The sequence below is a fragment of the Arvicanthis niloticus genome, chromosome 6 (genome assembly GCF_011762505.2).
Source record: "Arvicanthis niloticus isolate mArvNil1 chromosome 6, mArvNil1.pat.X, whole genome shotgun sequence".
Classification (NCBI taxonomy): Eukaryota; Metazoa; Chordata; class Mammalia; order Rodentia; family Muridae; genus Arvicanthis; species Arvicanthis niloticus.
Window position 1 is genome coordinate 21,377,279 of NC_047663.1, and position 19,847 is coordinate 21,397,125.

General features: G+C 44.0%; 1 protein-coding gene across 7 annotated transcripts in view; it reads right to left on the minus strand.

Annotated features, from left to right (window-relative positions):
* Positions 1-19,847, minus strand: part of Atp6v0a1 (ATPase H+ transporting V0 subunit a1) — a 55,585-nt gene that overhangs the window by 31,477 nt on the left and 4,261 nt on the right. For 4 of the 7 annotated variants that reach the window (XM_034506627.2, XM_034506625.2, XM_076935788.1 and 1 more), the window contains exons 3-9: positions 15,150-15,228; positions 13,191-13,288; positions 12,521-12,649; positions 6,820-6,923; positions 6,165-6,291; positions 2,595-2,677; positions 1,362-1,455 (exon numbers count right to left, since the gene is read on the minus strand). In XM_034506627.2, coding sequence (XP_034362518.1) covers positions 1,362-1,455; positions 2,595-2,677; positions 6,165-6,291; positions 6,820-6,923; positions 12,521-12,649; positions 13,191-13,288; positions 15,150-15,228 — 714 coding nt within the window. The remainder of the gene's footprint in view (positions 1-1,361; positions 1,456-2,594; positions 2,678-6,164; positions 6,292-6,819; positions 6,924-12,520; positions 12,650-13,190; positions 13,289-15,149; positions 15,229-19,847) is intronic. The other 3 variants (XM_034506629.2, XM_034506628.2, XM_076935789.1) reach the window with 1 other exon arrangement.

Consider the following 19,847-nt stretch of genomic DNA (forward strand, 5'->3'; position numbering starts at 1 on the left):
TCTTAGGTTTTATTTGCTTTTCTCTTTCTCCTTGGTTTTCCATCCCTGTGAAAAGTTTTCTATAACGGGACTTTTTTTTTTTTTTTTAAGATTTACTTATTTATTTATTTATTTATTTAATGTATATGAGTACACTGTTGCTCTCTTCAGACACACCGGAAGAGGGCATTGGATCCCATTACAGATGGTTGTGAGCCACCATGTGGTTGCTGGGAATTGAACTCAGGACCTCTGGAAGAACAGCCAATGCTCTGACCCATCTCTCCAGCCCCTGGCCACTTTTTTTTTTTTTTTTTGTAACTTTTCAAAAACTTGTGTGTGTAGTGTGTGTGTGCAAGCATGCCGTGTCACAGTGTGTGATATAGAAATGCTGAGCTTGGTGTCAAATGCCTTTATCTGCTAAGTCATTGTGTTGGCCCCTAGCTGGACTTTTAAAAAAATCAAATTCTAGTCGTTAATAACGGCTCCTACACATGCTCCATAAACCTACCCAAAGCCTGGAAGGGAATATGACGGCTTAGATGCCAGGCTGTGTTAAAAATGGCCTGCATCACCCAACAACAGTTCTTCACAAACATCACCCTTCTGTCTTTCCCATGGTTAAATGGGTAAGTGTATCAAGGAAGCTAGCAGCAGGTCAAGCTCATGGGTCCTAGACAGTGGAGGCTGGAGGGGCAACGAGAGCCATCCCTTATCTGTGATGTCACTGCTACAAAAAACTGCCTTGGGATGGGGGGGGGGTTGTTAATGTTTTAAAGAAAACAAACAACTACCACACTTTCTTTTCTAAAGTAACAAGCCCCTGGTCACCTTTTCCTTCCAAATAAGCGCTAATCATGACTCTTCCCTTAGGACCCGTTGGGACTATGATGTGCATGACTTTTGCATTGTAAACTGATAAAAATCTAACAATCTCTTATTGGGTTCAAGAGTCAGCTCTGGGCTCTTTGACTGGACCATGTGGACCAAAGAAGACATATCATGCTGTTGTAAGAGGCTACCGGGAAGACTGTGTGAACATAGAGTTGACATTACATGAAGTTCTGGGTTGTTCAAATGCAGCATATTTTAAGAAAAATGTAAAAACCATCGCAGATTCATGAAATGGAGGGGAATCCTTAAGCAGTAAGGATTCCAGAGACACAGCATTCCTTTCGTGTTGGAGAATGACTAACGCTATTTTTAACAGTCCTAGCCTGAGACTTTTGCCAGTTCCCAGGGGGACTTCCTACCCACACACATTTCTTTTTTTGGTATCCAACTGTTGCAGGTGTCTTAATAAACTGTCAAGGGTTTAAGGGAGGAGACTGGCTCACTACTGTAGTAGTTCACAAAGTCCGATTCCCATGGTCCCCCTGTACCATTTGAAGATCGTCAATCCTGGTATTGACTCCGGAAGCCATTTCTTTCCTTTCCTGTGGAGTCTCAGGACAGGGATAGAGTGAGGCTCGGAACCTGGAGGGGACAGGAAGAGCTTTAGGAACACTGAAGTTTCTTAGTTCATTCAATGTAAATCCCCTTAGAAAATAATCCTAGCTTACTATAGGATAATCACAACTAGACTGGCCTGCTGTGGTAATCAACATTAATCACTTCTGTGAAGTGGTCTGCAGACAGCAGTAATGCTGAACAGTCCCGACATTCTCTGTAGCTATGAAATAATTCTGAGATTAAAAAAATAATAAGGGGCTGAAAAGATTGCTCAGCAGTTATGGGCACTTGTTTCTCTTTCAGAGGACCCAGGTCTAGTTCTCAACACCAGGGGGGTGGGTCACACCTGCCAGTACTTCCAGTTCTAGGGGATCTGACACTCTTCTTCTGGTCTACAAAGGCACCAGGAATGCATGTGGTGCACATAACACATTCAGGCAAAACACTCATAAACACAAAATAAATAAATCTTTGCAAAAAAATGTTGAAAAAATAAAAACAATTTTTATTATAAGTTGATAGAGAAAAATGGCATGGTAAAATTTCTGCCCATAACCAGAATATCAGAAAGTTTATATAATGCCTATGGCACTATGCTGGCATGTAAACCCACTGTCCCTGAATAAAGGAATTATGACTTTGCTGGGGTTTTTGGGTGGGGACATGTGTATGTATGTGTAGTGTACATGTGTGTATATGTGTATGTGTGTGGTCAGGAACTTGTATGTGCATGTGTGTGTGCATGTCTCGGGAACTAAAGGTTGACACCAGGAGTCGTTTAGGTGGGCTCTCGATTGGCCTCAGAATTCGCCCATGCAGAGAACCTAATTAGCCAGCGTGCTCCTGAGATCCCGTCTTCAGCTTCCCAAATGCTGGGATTATAGCTTTCATGTGCACCTGGCACTTATGGTTTTAGGGATCCAGACTCCAGGCCTTATGCATATGCAGTAAGCACCTTATCCATGGAGCCATCTCCACAGCCCGAGCCGCAATTCTGAGACTTGAAAAGTACATAAAGTAAAACCTGAGCTGCTTCTGACAGTTTCAAATATTCCTAACATCATTCACAGAGTAACACAGAACTAATGGATCTGCGCTTCACTTTTCTGAGCCTTTAGCAGACAGCATAGCTGTGCCTCTTGGTTGCAGGCGACATCTCTTACCCTTCACAGATTTTCTTGACCCTGTTTTTCAGCTGATCACCTTGGAAAAAAATGATGAACACGGACTTGTGCACGTAGTCGCCCTGGGCCCCAGAAGGAAAACCAAGAGTTCAGAATTCTCATTATGGGTGAAAACTTTTGATACAGTTTACACTGCAGCTCAGGCTGGCATGGCTTCACTGTGTAGCTTAGACTGGCCTTGAACTCACAGCAGTCCTACCCCAGGCTCCTGAGTGCTGGGGTTACAGGCCTAGCTTTAAAATTCTAGAACAATTAAACCTGGGTGGCATTAAAACCAATCCTTTAAGGACACTGTCTTCTGTGCTTCACCCTTACTCGATCCCTTAAGCTCCATGTGGAGACTCTCTTCCCTACAGCCCCAGACTCACAAACACCTTCCTGCTTTCAGATACAACCAGAAGGATGAGGGGAAAAGGGAGGGAATGCACAGCACAGAGGGATGCTCAGCACAGAGGGATGCACAGAGCACAGAGGGATGCTCAGAGCACAGAGGGATGCTCAGAGCACAGAGGGATACTCACAGCACAGAGGGATGCTCAGCACAGAGGGATGCTCACAGCACAGAGGGATGCACAGAGCACAGAGGGATGCTCAGAGCACAGAGGGATGCTCAGCACAGAGGGATGCTCAGCACAGAGGGATGCTCAGCACAGAGGGATGCTCAGCACAGAGGGATGCTCAGCACAGAGGGATGCACAGAGCACAGAGGGATGCTCAGCACAGAGGAATGCTCAGAGCACAGAGGGATGCTCAGAGCACAGAGGGATGCTCAGAGCACAGAGGGATGCTCAGCACAGAGGGATGCTCAGCACAGAGGGATGCACAGAGCACAGAGGGATGCTCAGCACAGAGGGATGCTCAGAGCACAGAGGGATGCTCAGCACAGAGGGATGCTCAGAGCACAGAGGGATGCTCAGAGCACAGAGGGATGCTCAGCACAGAGGGATGCAGAGAGCACAGAGGGATGCAGAGAGCACAGAGGGATGCTCAGAGCACAGAGGGATGCTCAGCACAGAGGGATGCTCAGAGCACAGAGGGATGCTCAGAGCACAGAGGGATGCACAGAGCACAGAGGGATGCTCAGAGCACAGAGGGATGCTCAGAGCACAGAGGGATGCACAGAGCACAGAGGGATGCTCAGAGCACAGAGGGATGCTCAGCAGAGGGATGCTCAGCACAGAGGGATGCTCAGCACAGAGGGATGCACAGAGCACAGAGGGATGCTCAGCACAGAGGGATGCTCAGAGCACAGAGGGATGCTCAGCACAGAGGGATGCTCAGCACAGAGGGATGCTCAGAGCACAGAGGGATGCTCAGAGCACAGAGGGATGCTCAGCACAGAGGGATGCTCAGCACAGAGGGATGCTCAGCACAGAGGGATGCACAGAGCACAGAGGGATGCTCAGAGCACAGAGGGATGCACAGAGCACAGAGGGATGCTCAGCACAGAGGGATGCAGAGAGCACAGAGGGATGCAGAGAGCACAGAGGGATGCTCAGAGCACAGAGGGATGCTCACAGCACAGAGGGATGCTCAGAGCACAGAGGGATGCTCACAGCACAGAGGGATGCTCACAGCACAGAGGGATGCTCACAGCACAGAGGGATGCTCACAGCACAGAGGGATGCTTAGCACAGAGGGATGCTCAGCACAGAGGGATGCTCAGAGCACAGAGGGATGCTCAGCACAGAGGGATGCTCAGCACAGAGGGATGCTCATAGCACAGAGGGATGCTCAGCACAGAGGGATTCTCAGAGCACAGAGGGATGCTCACAGCACAGAGGGATGCTCACAGCACAGAGGGATGCTCACAGCACAGAGGGATGCTCAGCACAGAGGGATGCTCAGAGCACAGAGGGATGCTCAGCACAGAGGGATTCTCACAGCACAGAGGGATTCTCAGAGCACAGAGGGATGCTCAGAGCACAGAGGGATGCTCAGCACAGAGGGATTCTCAGAGCACAGAGGGATGCTCACAGCACAGAGGGATTCTCAGAGCACAGAGGGATGCTCACAGCACAGAGGGATGCTCAGCACAGAGGGATGCTCATAGCACAGAGGGATGCTCACAGCACAGAGGGATGCTCACAGCACAGAGGGATGCTCAGCACAGAGGGATGCTCAGCACAGAGGGATGCTCAGCACAGAGAGATGCTCAGAGCACAGTGGAGCCTGTTTCTCCAGTTGTACTTCAACTCTTGTGTTTCCAGGATGACAAAGGCACAGAGGAAACAGAAGGAAACCTGTCTTTTCCTGCGCAGATAAAAAGTGCTGACTGAATGCAAGGGACTGTCACTGGCAGAAACAGTGGTGTTGAATCTTAAGAAGTGTAGTAACTTAGACTTCAAATGCCAAGCTCACACCTCGAGTACCAGGGCAGCCAGGAAAAATCAGAAAAAAATATGTGTGTGAGCTATTTACCAAGATTCCATTCATCTGGCTGTGTATAACACCTCACATACAGAGTATGTATTGCTTTTATAAAAGAAAACAACATCAGCTGGCTACCTCAAGATAAAGAGGGAGGAAAGTTAGATTCCAGACAATCAATCCCTAACACTCCTGGCTAAACTGGGGCCCACTCTTGGCATGGCCGCTCAGCTCAAGATATCATGCCCTGCTTTCGGGGCTTTGTGATAATCTTTCTGCTGTGGAGAGGAAACCTGACTAAACACTCTTGAGAGGGGCTCCATATTGGACATAGCTACAGATTACAATGCTTCCACAACCCAAGGTACCTGAAAAAATGTACCCCAAGACTGAAGCATTTACACTGTCATCACCACACTCCTACTCAGTGAGGGGGCTGGGGCAAAAGCCACAGAGTGCCACCCACCAAAGCTCACAAATTTCCAAGTTAAATTTCTCTTAGGACAAAAAAAACGTCTTAAGACGTTTGTAAGGTAAGCTATAGGCTTCTAACTAATACTCAGGCAAGAATGACAGGCAGTCCCTGTGGCGCACCTGAACCCACGCCATGTAGATGTTGCTATGCGCACTGTCCTGCCTGTGTCCAATGCCAAGACATTATACAATTCCTACTTTCCAAAGAGTTGGGTGGTCAAGATCACTCTCACCATGCATGTATCTATGCTTAAATTAAGTTTCTGATTCTCCCAAGAAATAAGCAGATAAATCTTGAGAGTAAAGTTTCCACCAGCTTATAAAGATTAAAGTCTAGGGAATCTATCTTTTTATACACAATATTACCAAATTTGTAATGAGGTATCTTGATTTTATGTTAATTTTCATAAAAGGCCATTTTTATTTCAGCTCAGATTAATAACAAGAACTATATAAAAGCTAAGGTTTAGAATAATTAAGGAAAACATGCAAAAAAAAAAACCCTTACATGGGTAAAGTTTGAAAATATGTGTATGTCATGTCTACATATGTGTAGACATAGAAGGAGCTAAGTTAGAGAGAAGGGAGTGAGCCCTCAAGTATTGGTCAAGCGAGGGCTCCTTTAGTGAATGGCAGATCTAGATCCATGTTGTGCTACTGCTCTGGGCTAGACCTACTCCACAAGACATGATTTCCTTGTCTTACAGTCACAGGATCCTCCAGCGGGTTTTCGATTTCAGCCTGTCTCAGGAACACATTCCCCCGGCACACTCGCCAAAGCATGCGCTCAAAGGTCGGGATCCGCTCCCGGTTAATCACACCAGCCACGAAGCTGTGGGGAAAAGAGTCAGGTTGGGAACTCCAGGCTGGGAGACTTAAGACAAAGCAGGAGAGTGAGGGGGGAAACGGAAAGATTACACACTGCTCAGGAGATTTGCACTATGGTGTCAAGAGGGCTGTCTGCTACTCCTTTTTTTCCTGACATCTCTGGACACACCAGTGGGTTGTTAGAAAATCCAGACAAATCTAGGAAAAGCTCTCAGTGTCTCAGAACAAAGTGGCTCCTGACAGCAAATCAATCCCTACACTCATGATTCTACACACAGACACACACAGACACACAGACACACAGACACACAGACACACACACACACACACACACTGCCTCAGATTAAAGCCAGGGCCAGGTCTACCACTGATCTATGTCTCCATAGGACCTCACTGTAGCCCAGGCTGGCCTCAAATGTATGGTCTTCCTTCATCTGCCTGATGAGGGATGAGATTACATGCATGTAGCACCCACTGCTCTTTTGAACAGCAGAGAAGAACACAAACCCATGGAGGCTGAAGTGCTGCTTACCCAAGTCGTAAAGGCGCGCCTCTTCCCATCTCGTTTGGCTCCAAGAGTGATGAGGACTCTTCCAACAGGTCTGGATCCGCCATCTGCTGATGATGCAATTCAGCCTGAATTCACAAATCAATTAATATCTAATGAAAATAGTTAGTGGCATGCAGGGAACGAGGAACCAGGAGATGGGTTCAGAAAATAAAAATGAAAAAAGAAAGAAGAAAAAAAACCAGAACAAAACAAAAACCCAAAACACCAAAAGATAGAGCTAACCCACAAAAAGAAGAGAAGAGTAATAAGAAAAGACAAAGGTTACACACAAGGTAAAGAAAGCAAAACTTCCCCAGAAAAGCATTTGGGGAAATAGAACAGAAGGAAAATGTGAAGTGATGGTGACATGTATAAATCTGTTACTAGGTGGAAGTCATTTGTTCTAATGCTTTCCTGAACAAACCTGGGCAGTAAGCCACAAAGTTCTCCTTTCTGAGAGTAAAACAAACAAACAAACAAACAAACAAACTCCCAAACAGCTCTGGAGATAGTGCAAATACTTCATTTCTAGGCAGCTACCAAGCAGAAAGTGTCTGTGCAAGCATGCTGAAGGTGGGATACTCTTTCAAGTAAGCAGTGACCTGGAGCTAGAAAGGACATGACTAGCCTTTGGTAAATGCAAAGCATGAGGACTGTCAGCATGGCCACACACAAATGCCCCAAAGCACAGGATTTAAAGAGAGTTTCTTCATGAGGATAAGAAGTGCAGCAGCTGGACAGGGCTGGGGCTCTGTTGCATTCATAAAGGCAAGAAAAAGGTAAAACATCCAATGGTTATAATTTCTGACTACAAATAAGGGGATACTGAAAAATCTGTACAGATTCTCCAGCACAGAACAACAACCAAGTAGTATAAATAAAGGGCCACAGATAAATAGTCTAGAGTTACTACCCTTGCTTAATTGGTGAGACTTAAAATGACTTCCACTAGGACAGTTTATACAATGAAATGAAGGCAAAGGATTTCCCACAGAGATCTGTTGTTTCTCACCTTTCTCCCTTTAACATCTCTAGTCTCATCAGAATGAAGAAGCTGCCCTAGAACATGGACTCCAATCAACTTCTCCACTGCCTAATCTACCCAGCTGTAATATCCACCTTCACTGCCTAATCTACCTAGCTGTAATATCCACCTTCACTGCCTAATCTACCCAGCTGTTCAAAATCAAACAAAACACCAGGAGAAGTTCTCTTTCATTTTCATTCCAAATTTCAATTTCACCTTAATCCTGTCTATGAGAGGGAACAAAGGCATATGCTTGCCTTATATGGTAAAGTCATGGACCATACATATAACAAACAACAGTGTAAACCAGATAATTCTGAAGGGCAAAAAAGTAATTGTTTTGTGATGTTAGGATCAGGGCTGTTTTTTTTTTTTTTTTTTTTTTTTTTTTTTTTTTTTTTTTTTGGCACACAGAGCAGAGGAATATTGCCATGTGATTAGAATTTAAGGTGAGATAATGGGACTGTTGGCTACTACTTTCTGTCACATGGGTAGATAAGGGTTTCTTTTTTCAACCAGGAAACAAATAAGCCAACTGAAAACAATCTGAATAGTCAAATTACTATATTACAATGGCTCTTGGGGTGTGCATTGGCAAAGTAAATAGCACTAATTGTTCCCCACAAGACTCTCCTAGTGGCTTATGTGGTTCTCAGAACCTGGCTTTTACTAGAGTCTGTGTGGCATGTGTGCTCTTACAGGGGACAACAGACAAGAACAGACTGTACTTAGACTCAACTGCTCCAAAGATGATATCTGGGGCTGAGACTTAAAAAAAACAACAGAATTAAAATTAAACAGAAAGATCAAATTCTAAATACTAACTTCACCACTTCATATTTAAGAACACCAAATCTTAGATAGGAAAGTCAAAAAATTATAAATAAAACTGTGCTTGTTGGGAGACTACAGTGACCAGAACTTAAGAGCCTGTATAAAAAAGATCTAAAAGCAAAACATGATCACAGAGACCATAGTGTTCGTTCATTCTCATTCTCTCTCTCTCTCTCTCTCTCTCTCTCTCTCTCTCTCATCTCCTTCTGTCTCTCTCTCTCTCTGTGTGTGTCTCCTTCTGTCTCTGTCTCTCTCTGGGTATCTCCTTCTGTCTCTGTCTCTCTCTGTGTATGTCTCTCTGTTTCTGTCTCTCTCTGTTTATTTATTTTATGTACATTGGTGTTTCATCTGCATGGATATCTGTATGTGTGAAGGTGCCAGATGCCCTGGACCTGGAGTCCCAGACAGTTGAAAACTTCCTGTGTGGGTGCTGGGAACTGAACCCAGGTCCTCTAGAAGAGCAGGCAGTGCTAGTGCTCTTAACCACTGAGCCATCTCTCCAACCCAAGACAATGGTTCTCTAGTCACGATAATACTGCCAAGTTTTCTAAATCACCTGTTATTTCCTCGATGTTTCCCCTTCTCCATTGAGAACATTGAAAACCACACCTTACAGACAGCAAGTTGCTAGATGGAACTTGAGCTCTGTCTGTAGCAGTTCAATATAAACAGCACATCCAGTCAAGCTATGTCAACTACTACCAACACTTTAGCTGTCTAGCTACAGTGAGAAAGAAATGAAATGTTGCTACTTCACCCAGCAGAGATGGCAGATGGAAAAGAAAAATAAAGAAAGCAGACGGGTGAGGAACAGAGAAGGAAGGGGAGGCGGGGATCTGCATGCCATTAACCATTACTTTCCCAGTCTTCTTTACGTTCGCATATGTTATGGTGCTTATGGTAAAAGATGTAGAGAAACCTCTCCAGCTCTTACAGTTCTTCATAAGCAAGAAGACTAGAAAAGGATAATCATTAATAAATCATCTTAAATGCTCTGGGTAAGAAATGGCTACGTTGAATTAACAATCATCCTAAATCATAAGAATATTCAATATGTTGACTTTTCCCTTTCTACACACCCTGCCAATTATTGTCACCAATAGAAAAGCATCATTTTCTGATTTAGCCACTTTTGACTGATTACTCTGAGTTATTGATTGAGTTCACCCAATTATAAGAAAAGAGGAGAGGTTTGTGGTTGGCAGTGTTTGGTGCCATTTGCAAACATTAAGCAAAATCTTATTACAAACTGAATTTCCAGCATCTGATGTCCCAGGTTTGCTCACCTTTCTGTGTTGCTTAACTGCACATATAATGTGATCACCCAGTGAGACTTTGCCTCTGGTAAAGGCAGCAGCATCTGCAATTGTGATTTGGCAGTAGGGCAAGGTCTATGGAAAGGGACCCAGCTGAGACTGTGGGACAATGGCAAAAATGGGCCAGGTGCCAGCTGCAAGTTGCGAGAGAAAGCACAGTGATTGTGGCCAGAAGACTGTGCGCTGCTGGGTCGTGCTTGAAATGGAGAATGATGAAAAAAGCAGTGGAGAAGCTCTCAGAGCCAAGGCCTTATGCTCAAAGGCCCTAGGAGATCAGGGCTGGGGTGGCTTAGCATAAGAAAGAGAGAACAACCCACCGTGGATAGAGCATGGAGGCCATAAAGACTTGGAGTCTCTTTTTAAGACTGGAACTAAATGTTTAGACTTAATAATCATTTTAAAAATCCCATTTATGTTCTTTTCTTTGGGGCTGTCTTTTCTGTGTTTGTTTGTTTGTTTGTTTGTTTTGTTTTGAGAGAGGGTCTTATGTATTGCAGTCTGGACTCAAAACCACTATGACTCTGAGGCTTGTCTTGAATTCCTGGTCCTCCTGCCTCCACCTCTCAAATGCAGGGATTACAGGTATGCACCACCACACCCAGGTCCTAACTATGCTTCTGAAGTAACAACTCATTTTTCTAAATAGTTCATCTTATTTTTAGTGATTTCCCTTGGGGGAGCTGGGGGTGGGAAAAAGTTTCACTGTACAGCTTATGCTGGCCTTGAGTTGGCAACCAGAGGGATCTCAAATTCAAGGCCTGGCTGAGTGATATAATGAGATCCTTTCCCTCATGGCTGCACAACTAGTAAAAGAAGCTTCAGATGAATGTAAAAGTAGCTAAGCTTTGACTCTGAGGCCAGGTAGGATATACTAGGGCAGCTTGGGCACACTTAGAAAAGTATGAATCTGTGAGCATATGCAGAGCCATGCTCAGGGGTCTCCTGATATAATGAATGATCTATCCTTTGACTGAAGGGATTGGGTCTTTCTCAACCTAGACTTCATAAAGAGTAAGTGCTCATTATACACTTGAGGAGTTAACGCATAAGAATACATTGCTACTTGGCAGTGAGCATCCAGGAGTTCACACTCAGTGGGATTGAATGGCACAAGTGGCTTTGCCTCTGGCAAAGATGTAAGCACCTGCAGAGAGTTGATCTCATTGCCTCGAGCCTCCAAACGTGACCAGGCTCAAAACTCTCAGCTTAAATGGCAAACAAATATTCGTAGGAAATTTCTATCAGTTTATAACCAGATTCCTACTCTTGGGAAGACTGGGTAGTTACATTCATATGAACTTTCCTCATCTCCTTGTCTCCCTCCATAGATTCCTTGGATTAGCGTGACTTGTCTGAATCAAAATCCGTGGTTACTAAAGAGTGTATCACATCCTCGGCAGACTTTTCTCCACATAGTGGTTTTCACAGTTGCATGCCTGAGTTAAAACGTGTTAAAACGGTTAGCTGGGCCCTGACCCGGCCTTCACCCCAGTGTCTGACTCAGCGGGTCTGCGGTGGGCACTGATCATTTACACTCCTCCCAAGGTTCCAGGTGAGGCTGTCGTTGCTGGCTGGAAACCTTAACAACTATGGAGGACTGGTCTCTTCTCAAGCGAGGCAAATTGAAAGTGAACCTGAGAACCTACCAGATACTAACTGAAATGGATCCTTCATATCTAAAAATCTTTGTCAAGGCTTTTTGTCAAGTAAAGGAAATAAACGTTCTGGGTGGAACACAGTAATAGTAACTAGGGTGATATCTAAAGTGTCTACAGTGTGGCAAAGACACCTGTTAGACCATCAGAAAAAAACACTTCTGGATTGGAAGCAAATGTTCCTTCCCACGATTAATTAGAAGGAAGCCATCTACAAATGTGAGCTAACTCTTTTCAGGGGTCTCTTTAGCAAGCTGTCATTTGGCAACTCAGTACCTTTATATTAACCCGGGAACTTAGTAACATTTTCCTTATAAATAATAAACTGTGTCTATGTGTCTATGATAGCATCATATCACTATTTCCATAGGACACAATGAAAACTCAGAAAAAACAGTGACGTGAGATCTGAAGTACTGAACAACCCCAAATGTGGTGAACAAAATAATTTCATGACTAAAGGTCTGGAGATGGAAACTTCACTGTAATTTTGTGCGTAACCAGACTTGTTTCTCCAGCTTCATATAAATTATACTTACCTTATAACACACAGCTAGAGGTATCACATAAACATTTCAACTATACTTGCACATCAGCTTGAGGGTTCCTTCCCCCTTGACTCCCCCACCTTACCCCTATCTTGAGAGGAAAGCTTGCAGAAAATGTAAAACACATATGAAGCCATGGCTGACCGTGTACTACATGGAGAATGGAACGAGTTCTTTAACTAAAACAGGGTGCAAAACAGCTGCTCCCAAACTAACAAGTTAAAAGAATCATTGGCATAAAGACATGGCCCCCTTCCGCAGGTATACCAGCTGCTCTAGGACTAGAAGAAACAATAGTCTGACCTCATCAAAAAACTGCTGAGTTTTGCGCAGTATAAATTTTAATTCAGTCAGTTCCAGGAAGTTTCTCTTCAGAGCTTCCTGGTTAGTGTTGATTTCCTTCAGTTCATTTTCAATCTTCTCGAAATTGGCCTAGGGTTAAGAAAGAAAGAAAGAGAAGGAAGAAAGAAAGAGAGGAAGAAAGAAAGAGAAAGAAAAAATTAAGAAGTTAACTCAAATTCAGCTTGCTGTGCTCACTCTAAAAGACATTAACTGAATTTGCACCCCCAACTGTTGCCATGGTAACGAATGATCTACAGCTCCAACAAATACTGTGATTCCCCATCCCCCAACAACTTTAAGCAAAACATTCCACTTAAATGAGCCTTTGTCTACAGATTCCACTATACATTCAGTGATAACTCAGACACTCAAAATAATCAAAAACCCATTTAGTATGTGAGGGTCATCATCCCACAAGGGCTCAGTAAGCCAGTGAGCATGAATTTGGTGGTATATTATATTACCTCTCTGTGAGATGCTGTTTGACATTATAAAAGAGGGATTCAATCCCATCTAGTAAAAACTTAGAATAAAAAACAGCGCTCACAAGGTTGGCAAGAATGCCTCTGTGCCAACCAGTCAGGAAGGCAACTCCTGCATTTACGTAGAAAGTTATCTGAGAATTGTTTACCTCTAAGTCGATCATGTCCCGGGGGAAGGGCACCTCTGGGTTTTCACCAGTGTCCATAATTGGGATGTTAGCTTTCCTTATCTCTTTCTCAACAAATCCTAAAAGTGACAGAGGCAGAGCGTTCACATGCGGTGCACACGCCTGGAATTCTCACTGAGAAAACACGCCTACGAAGACTCGGTGCCAACAACTGGCAGACAAAAGAAGCAGCTTTCCCTGATGCACAGCCAGGGCTGACTTTCTGTTAGTTTAAAACTGGCCCGAAGTCCCTTCACCTCGCCACCCATGTGTCGCACTCCCTTCAGGTAAGATAGCTCTCTTTGCAAGTACGATTGGCCAATCGATGTGCAAGAAGAATACAGTGAATAAGAAAAAGGATTCATTAAATTTAGAAACAATTGGGTCATTTTTTTTAAACATCAAAAATTAAGCATGAAAGTACCCAAAACACTGAAAGAGGAAAACGTTTCCATGACAACTACTGACTTTTTTTTTTTTTTTTTAAATAGGGACCAATTTACCTATCAACTTGGCTGAGTGGCAAGATCATGGGTTTGGAGCCAGACAGAATGACCTAGTTTCAAATGCTGACTCCATTATGACTGCGTATGCCCTAAAGTAAGTTAAGTAAATTACAGGCTCCTTAGTATTTCATGAGGGTAACACCTATCTTTTTTTTTTTTTTTTTTTTTGAGACAGTGTCTATGTGGACCAAACTGACGTGGAACTAAGAGAGATGGTAGGTCTCGTAGGTCTCTGTGTGCTGGCATTAAAGGTGTATGCCACTACATCTTAAAGGCATGTTGTGAGGAATGAATCAAGTTTTCAATCACTCATCAGTACCCTAAGCCTTAGAAAATGTTATACTTCTCATAAGCTGCTCCAATGACATCTAAATTTGATAGTATTCTGAGTCCTATCTTTTAGAATTCTGAAACATAGTTCTGCTTTTAAAATCCCATGAGAATCTAGCTAGGCTGAGGTGGTGCGTGCCTTGCTCAAATCCCAATGCATGGGAGGCAGAGGCAAGTAAATCTCTAAACTTAGGCTAACCTGGTCTGCACAGTGAGTTCTAGGATGGCAAGGACTACACAGAGAAACCCTGTCTTGAAAAGCAAGCAAGCAAACAAACAAACAAACGAATAAAACAAAACAAAATCCCCCGAGAACCTGAGAATAGTGGCATATACAGGCAACCAAATTACTCCAGAGAAGCAGAGGCAGGAGGATCATTGCCTGAGCTAGCTAGCTACACAGAGCTGTACAGCCTGAGCTACATGGTGTCAAAGAATAAAAGAAAAAAGAAGAAGAAGAAGAAAACAAAAACAATTCAACAACAACAAAAATCAACCACAGTGGTTTCTTTCGGCTTGTTGTTTGAACACGATTTCCCTTAAGCACCACCTAGCTCAAAGTCCATAAAATCTGTTCATATACAAGAACTTCATCTTAATGTTGTGGCTGCCGATTTTCCCCTCTCCTTTTTAAAATCTTTTAACAAACTTATTTAGATTGTGTATGTGTGTGTAGTTAGATTGTGTATGTGCGTAGGTGTGTACATGTACGTGTGAGTGTGGCGCTCAGAGGCCAGCTTTGGGGGATTGGTTTCTGACTTCCACCCTGCTTCTTGTTTCTGCTGCACAGTGTACTCCAGGCTGGCTGGCCCGCAGGTCTCCCCCTCCCACCACACTGGAGGGATGCTGAGGTTGCTATGTGTACCAGCACGTCCGGTTCTTACTATTTGTTGTTGCTTATTGAATACACTGTAAAGGGCCAGCAGGCTGGATGGTAACTAAGATCCTGCTGGCAGCTACATCTGGCTTTCTTTTACTCAGGCTTGGGGCCTGAACTCCTTTTTCTACTGTAGAGTTTTTATTCGTTTACTGAGAGGACTAATGACTCTAACATGAGACAAATGACTCAGCACAGGAATGTCATACAAGACCAAATTGCACATACGGAGTTTTCGATCCATTTCTTCACATCTTCTAACTTCATTCACAAATTTCCTCTGGAAAACGTTCACGTCTGGATTTAACTGAAAGAACAAGAACATAACAGCAAGACTTCAAACACCAAGTCTACATACAATCTGTATTATAAGCAACACACACCATAAATGGAAATGTAATCTTGAACCAGTCTCCAGTGCAACTCTAATCAAGACTGTCTGCTGATCAACAGAAAGGGCTGTAGCTAGGCACACGAGCAAAGCTAAAAGCCTCCTGCGCTACTGCAGCACAAGACAAATTAGCCAAAGCACTGAGCTCCCTTCCTTCTCTCTGCCTGGAACTTGGGCAGCCATGTCACAGGCTCTCTGCCTGGCTTTCCTCTCTCTTTCTTCCCAAGCAAAGAAGACAGAAGGCAAGTATCTGTTCTTCTACCCCAGGCTGTCACCTTCTGTTGACAGTCTGATTTTATTCATGCACTAAACCCGTAAGAAGTATCACCTCGCACCACTTAGAATGACTCATAAAAAAGATGGGGGCTGGGCTTGGGGGTACAGGCTGTGATCCCAACTCTGTAGAAGCAGGGTGATTGGGAGTTCGAAGCCAGCCTAGAGAGCAAAGCAAGTTCTAGGCTAGCCTGGGCTACATAGTAAGACCTGTCTAAAAAGATAAGTGTTATGAACTGATGAGGATGTCGACAAAAGAGAACTCTGGTGGATTGTTGATAAGAATATAAATTAGAATGGGCAGAACTACCATACACCAGCAGCCCCACTTCTGGGTACACACAGAAAAACCAAACTCAATATGTAAAGCTATTCCCAGTAACTAATATACAGAATCAACCTACCAGGAGATGTACAGACAAAGAAAACATGGGGCATTATACTGAATGAAATACACCAGGCACACTGCATCTCACTTACACATACAATTTTATGTTATTATTTAGGTTGTTTTTCAAGATTTTTATGTGTTTAGGTAGGTGGTATGTCTACATGAATGTGTACCATGTGCATACAAGGTACCCTCAGAGGCCAGAAGAGGGTATCAGATCCTCTGGGACTGGAATGAGCGATGGTTGTGAGCTGCCGTGTGGGTGCCGAGAGCCAAACCTTACCTCTGGAAGAGCGGCCACTGCTCTTAACCTCGGAGCCGTCTCTTCAGCCCCTATATGTACATTTTAGACACTTGAATCCACAGAAGTATTGAGAAGAAGGTGGCTACGTAAGTGGCTACTGGAGAGGGAGACAGAGAGGAGGTGTGGCCAGCAGGGGAAGGTGTAGGTCAGAGTTCACAAACTTTCAGATAGAAGAGGAAATGTCAAGTAGTGATCAAAGGGTAAAAAGTCTGAGCTATTAGGGATACATTTTTTAAAAAACATTTACTTATGTACTTCGTGTGTGTGTGTGTGTGTGTGTGTGTGTGTGCGCGTGTGAATGCATATGCATGTGTGTGGGTGCATGCTTGCCATAGTGCACATGTGGAGGTGACTGGGTGGCAGGAGTTGCTTTGCTCCTTCTACCATGTGGGTTCCTGGGATCGAACTCAGGTTGTCAGACTTGACAAGAAGTGCTATTATATCCACCTGCTGAGCCTTCTTGCTGACTCCTGTAATACATTTTAGTGTGTGTGTGTGTGTGTGTGTGTGTGTGTGTGTGTGTGTGTGTGTATGGTGTAGGTACCCATGGAGAAGAGAGCATCTGATTCCACATAACTGGAGAGATGTGAAACTGGGAACTAAACTTGGCTCCTCTGTAAGAGCAGCTAATGCTTTAACCACTGAGCCCAGAAATAAACTGTTCAACCACTGCAGGGTGGACAAGACAGCTCAGTGTATAAAGGAGTGTGCCTGGAGACAAGGCAAGCTCGGTGACCTTAGAGCCTCCATAAAGCTAGAGGAACAGCATCAATTCCCAAAAGCTGTCCTCTGACCTCCACATGTGTGTGACACACACACACATGCCACCACCGCCACTGCCACTGCCACCGCCACTGCCACCGCCATCACCAGCAATAGTAAATAAAACTTAAAACAAAATCGAAGGTGAACTCGGGTCCATGACTGTAACCCTAACATTTGGGAGGATGAGAAGTTTAATACTCTCCTCAGCCACATCAGAAGTTAGAGATCAAGCCTGAAGACTGTTAGACATTCAACTAAAAGAGCTGGATGTGGTAAAGGCCTTATGATCCCAGCTCTTCAGGAGGTTAAAACAGAACTCTAAGTTCAAAGCCAGCCAGTGCTGCAGAGCAAATTTAGGCTAGCCTGGACAATTTAGTAAGATTCTATCTCAAAATAAAAAGAGCTGGAAATAGCTCATTAGGCACAACACTTACCTAACACCCATGAGGACCTGGGTTCAATTCCCAGCACCAAGAATAACTACATAATCGAATACAAGTGTGAGTAAATAAATAAACGGTACAGCAGTGCCTCTCTCCAGAGCAACAAGAGCAGAGCCCGACATGGGTGCTGGGAACTGAACTCAGGTCTCCTGAAAGAGCAGCAAGTACACTTAACCGCTCTCCAGCCCCTCCACTTGACTTTCTAAGAGCGGGTCTAATATACAGCCAAGATAGCCTTGAACTTAACATGGAGCTGAGGAGAGTGACCTGAGCTCCCCAGCCTCCTGTCTTCACCACCCAAGCGCTAGGATTACAGCAGTGCACCTCACTGGCTACTCAGTCACAGCAGAAAAAAGTAGCAAAAATATAACCTGCTATAGCCCAGGATAGCCCTAAGCTGGCTAGCATTCTGCTTTTGCCTTTCAAGTATTGAAAAGTTAAGATGTATAAAAACAAAAAACTCCACGAGCTATAAAGGAAAAAACTATGTTTGCCACATTGAAACTTAGGCAGCTAAGAACACTTGTTGCTCTTCCAGAGGGCCAAGTTCAACTCCCAGCACCCACATACATTGTAGCTCAAATTGTCTGCAACTCTGGCTCCACAGGGAATCTGGCCTCCTCGGGCACCAGTACTCACGTGTGCATATCCACATACAAACACATACAATACACATGATTAAAAATAATTTATAAAGCTCGTCATGATGGCGCATGACTTTAATCCTAGCACTCGAAATGCAGAAGCTGGTAGATCTATGTGAGTCCAAGGCCAGCCTGAGCTACAGAGTGGGTTCCAGGACAGCCAGGGCTGTTACACAGAGAAACCCTGTCTTGAAAAAGCAAAATAAATTACAATAATAATAATAATAATAATAATAATAATAATAATTTTAAAAATAATAAGTAGGCTGGGTAGTGCTGCACATCTACCAGCACTCAGAAGGTAGAGGCAGAAGGATCGCTGTGAGTTTGAGGCCAGCCTAGTCTACATACCAAGTTCCAGGATAGCCAAAGCTACATAGTGAGACCCCGTCTCAAAAAACAAACAAACAAAAACAATCCCCCCAAACTCAAATATCAATACTAATAATAAATATTTTTAAAAATCTTTTGGGTAAAAAAATTCTGGTAAACTAGATAGTCACACAGCTTTCAGAAGTATGACCCCAGATTACTTATTAATTATACAAGGGATGAGATACTTTTACATTGGAGAAATCTAAGAACTAATGCATTAACTGAGTGATCAAATCTATCTTTAATAATAGAACAGGGATGGACTCAGCTCAGTCAGTAATGGCCTGCCATGGAAACCTGAGAGCCTGAGTTCACTATCAAACCCAGGGAAAAAAGCTGGACAGGCTCCAGGTTCAGTGAGGAAACCATGTCTCAAAAACTAGGGTGGAAGTAGGGTGGGGGTGAGCAAGCCTTTAATCCTAGCACTCAGGAGGCAGAGGCAGGCAGATCTCTGTGAATTTGAGGCTAGCCTGGTCTACAGAGTTCCAGGATATCCAGGGCTACATAGAGAGTTTTTGTGTCAAAAAAAAACAAATAAAATACTAAGCAACTGTGGAATATACCTGATATTGACCTCTGGCTTCTACTCGCATGTGTACACATGTGCACGTGCAAGTATATACAAACAAGCACACACACACAAATACACAAATACATACACAAATAATAGAACAAAACCAGCAGAGCAGACACACGTAAGTACCAGGGAGGCTGAGGCAGAAGGGACTGTTGTGAATTCAAGGTCAGTCTGACCACCTAGTGAGTTTCAGGACTGTCCATGCTACAAAGCAAGGCCTTGTCACAAAAAGAAGCAGGGCAGGCAAGAGGAGGAAGGGAGGGAGGGAGGGAGGGAGAGAGGGAGGGAGGGAGGGAGGGAGGGAGGGAGGGAGGGAGGGAGGGAGAGAGAGAGAGAGAGAGAGAGAGAGAGAGAGAGAGAGAGAAGAGCACACCTAGGACACATGGGAAAAATTTAAAACCTCCCAAGTCAATAAGCAAAAGGGAACCCCACAGACAGCTATAGGCAAAGGAAAGGGACACACAGTTCACAGACGAGGAATGTCCCTGTCCACAAGCAGACAAATGCCAACTATACATACAGAAAGTACAGATTAAAACAAAAGCCCATTGCATACCTGTAAAATTATTGTATTTACAGACCTATTGACACACTTGAACATGACAGCCAACGGGAGCATAGCACATGCGTGTCCATTGTCAAGTACACTATGACAACATAAAAAGTGTTAAAGATCCATGTGATACTTGGTGGTGCTTCTGTGGTGTGTGTGTGTGTGTGTGTGTGTGTGTGTGTGTGTGTGTGTGTGTGTATGTCTGAGCAC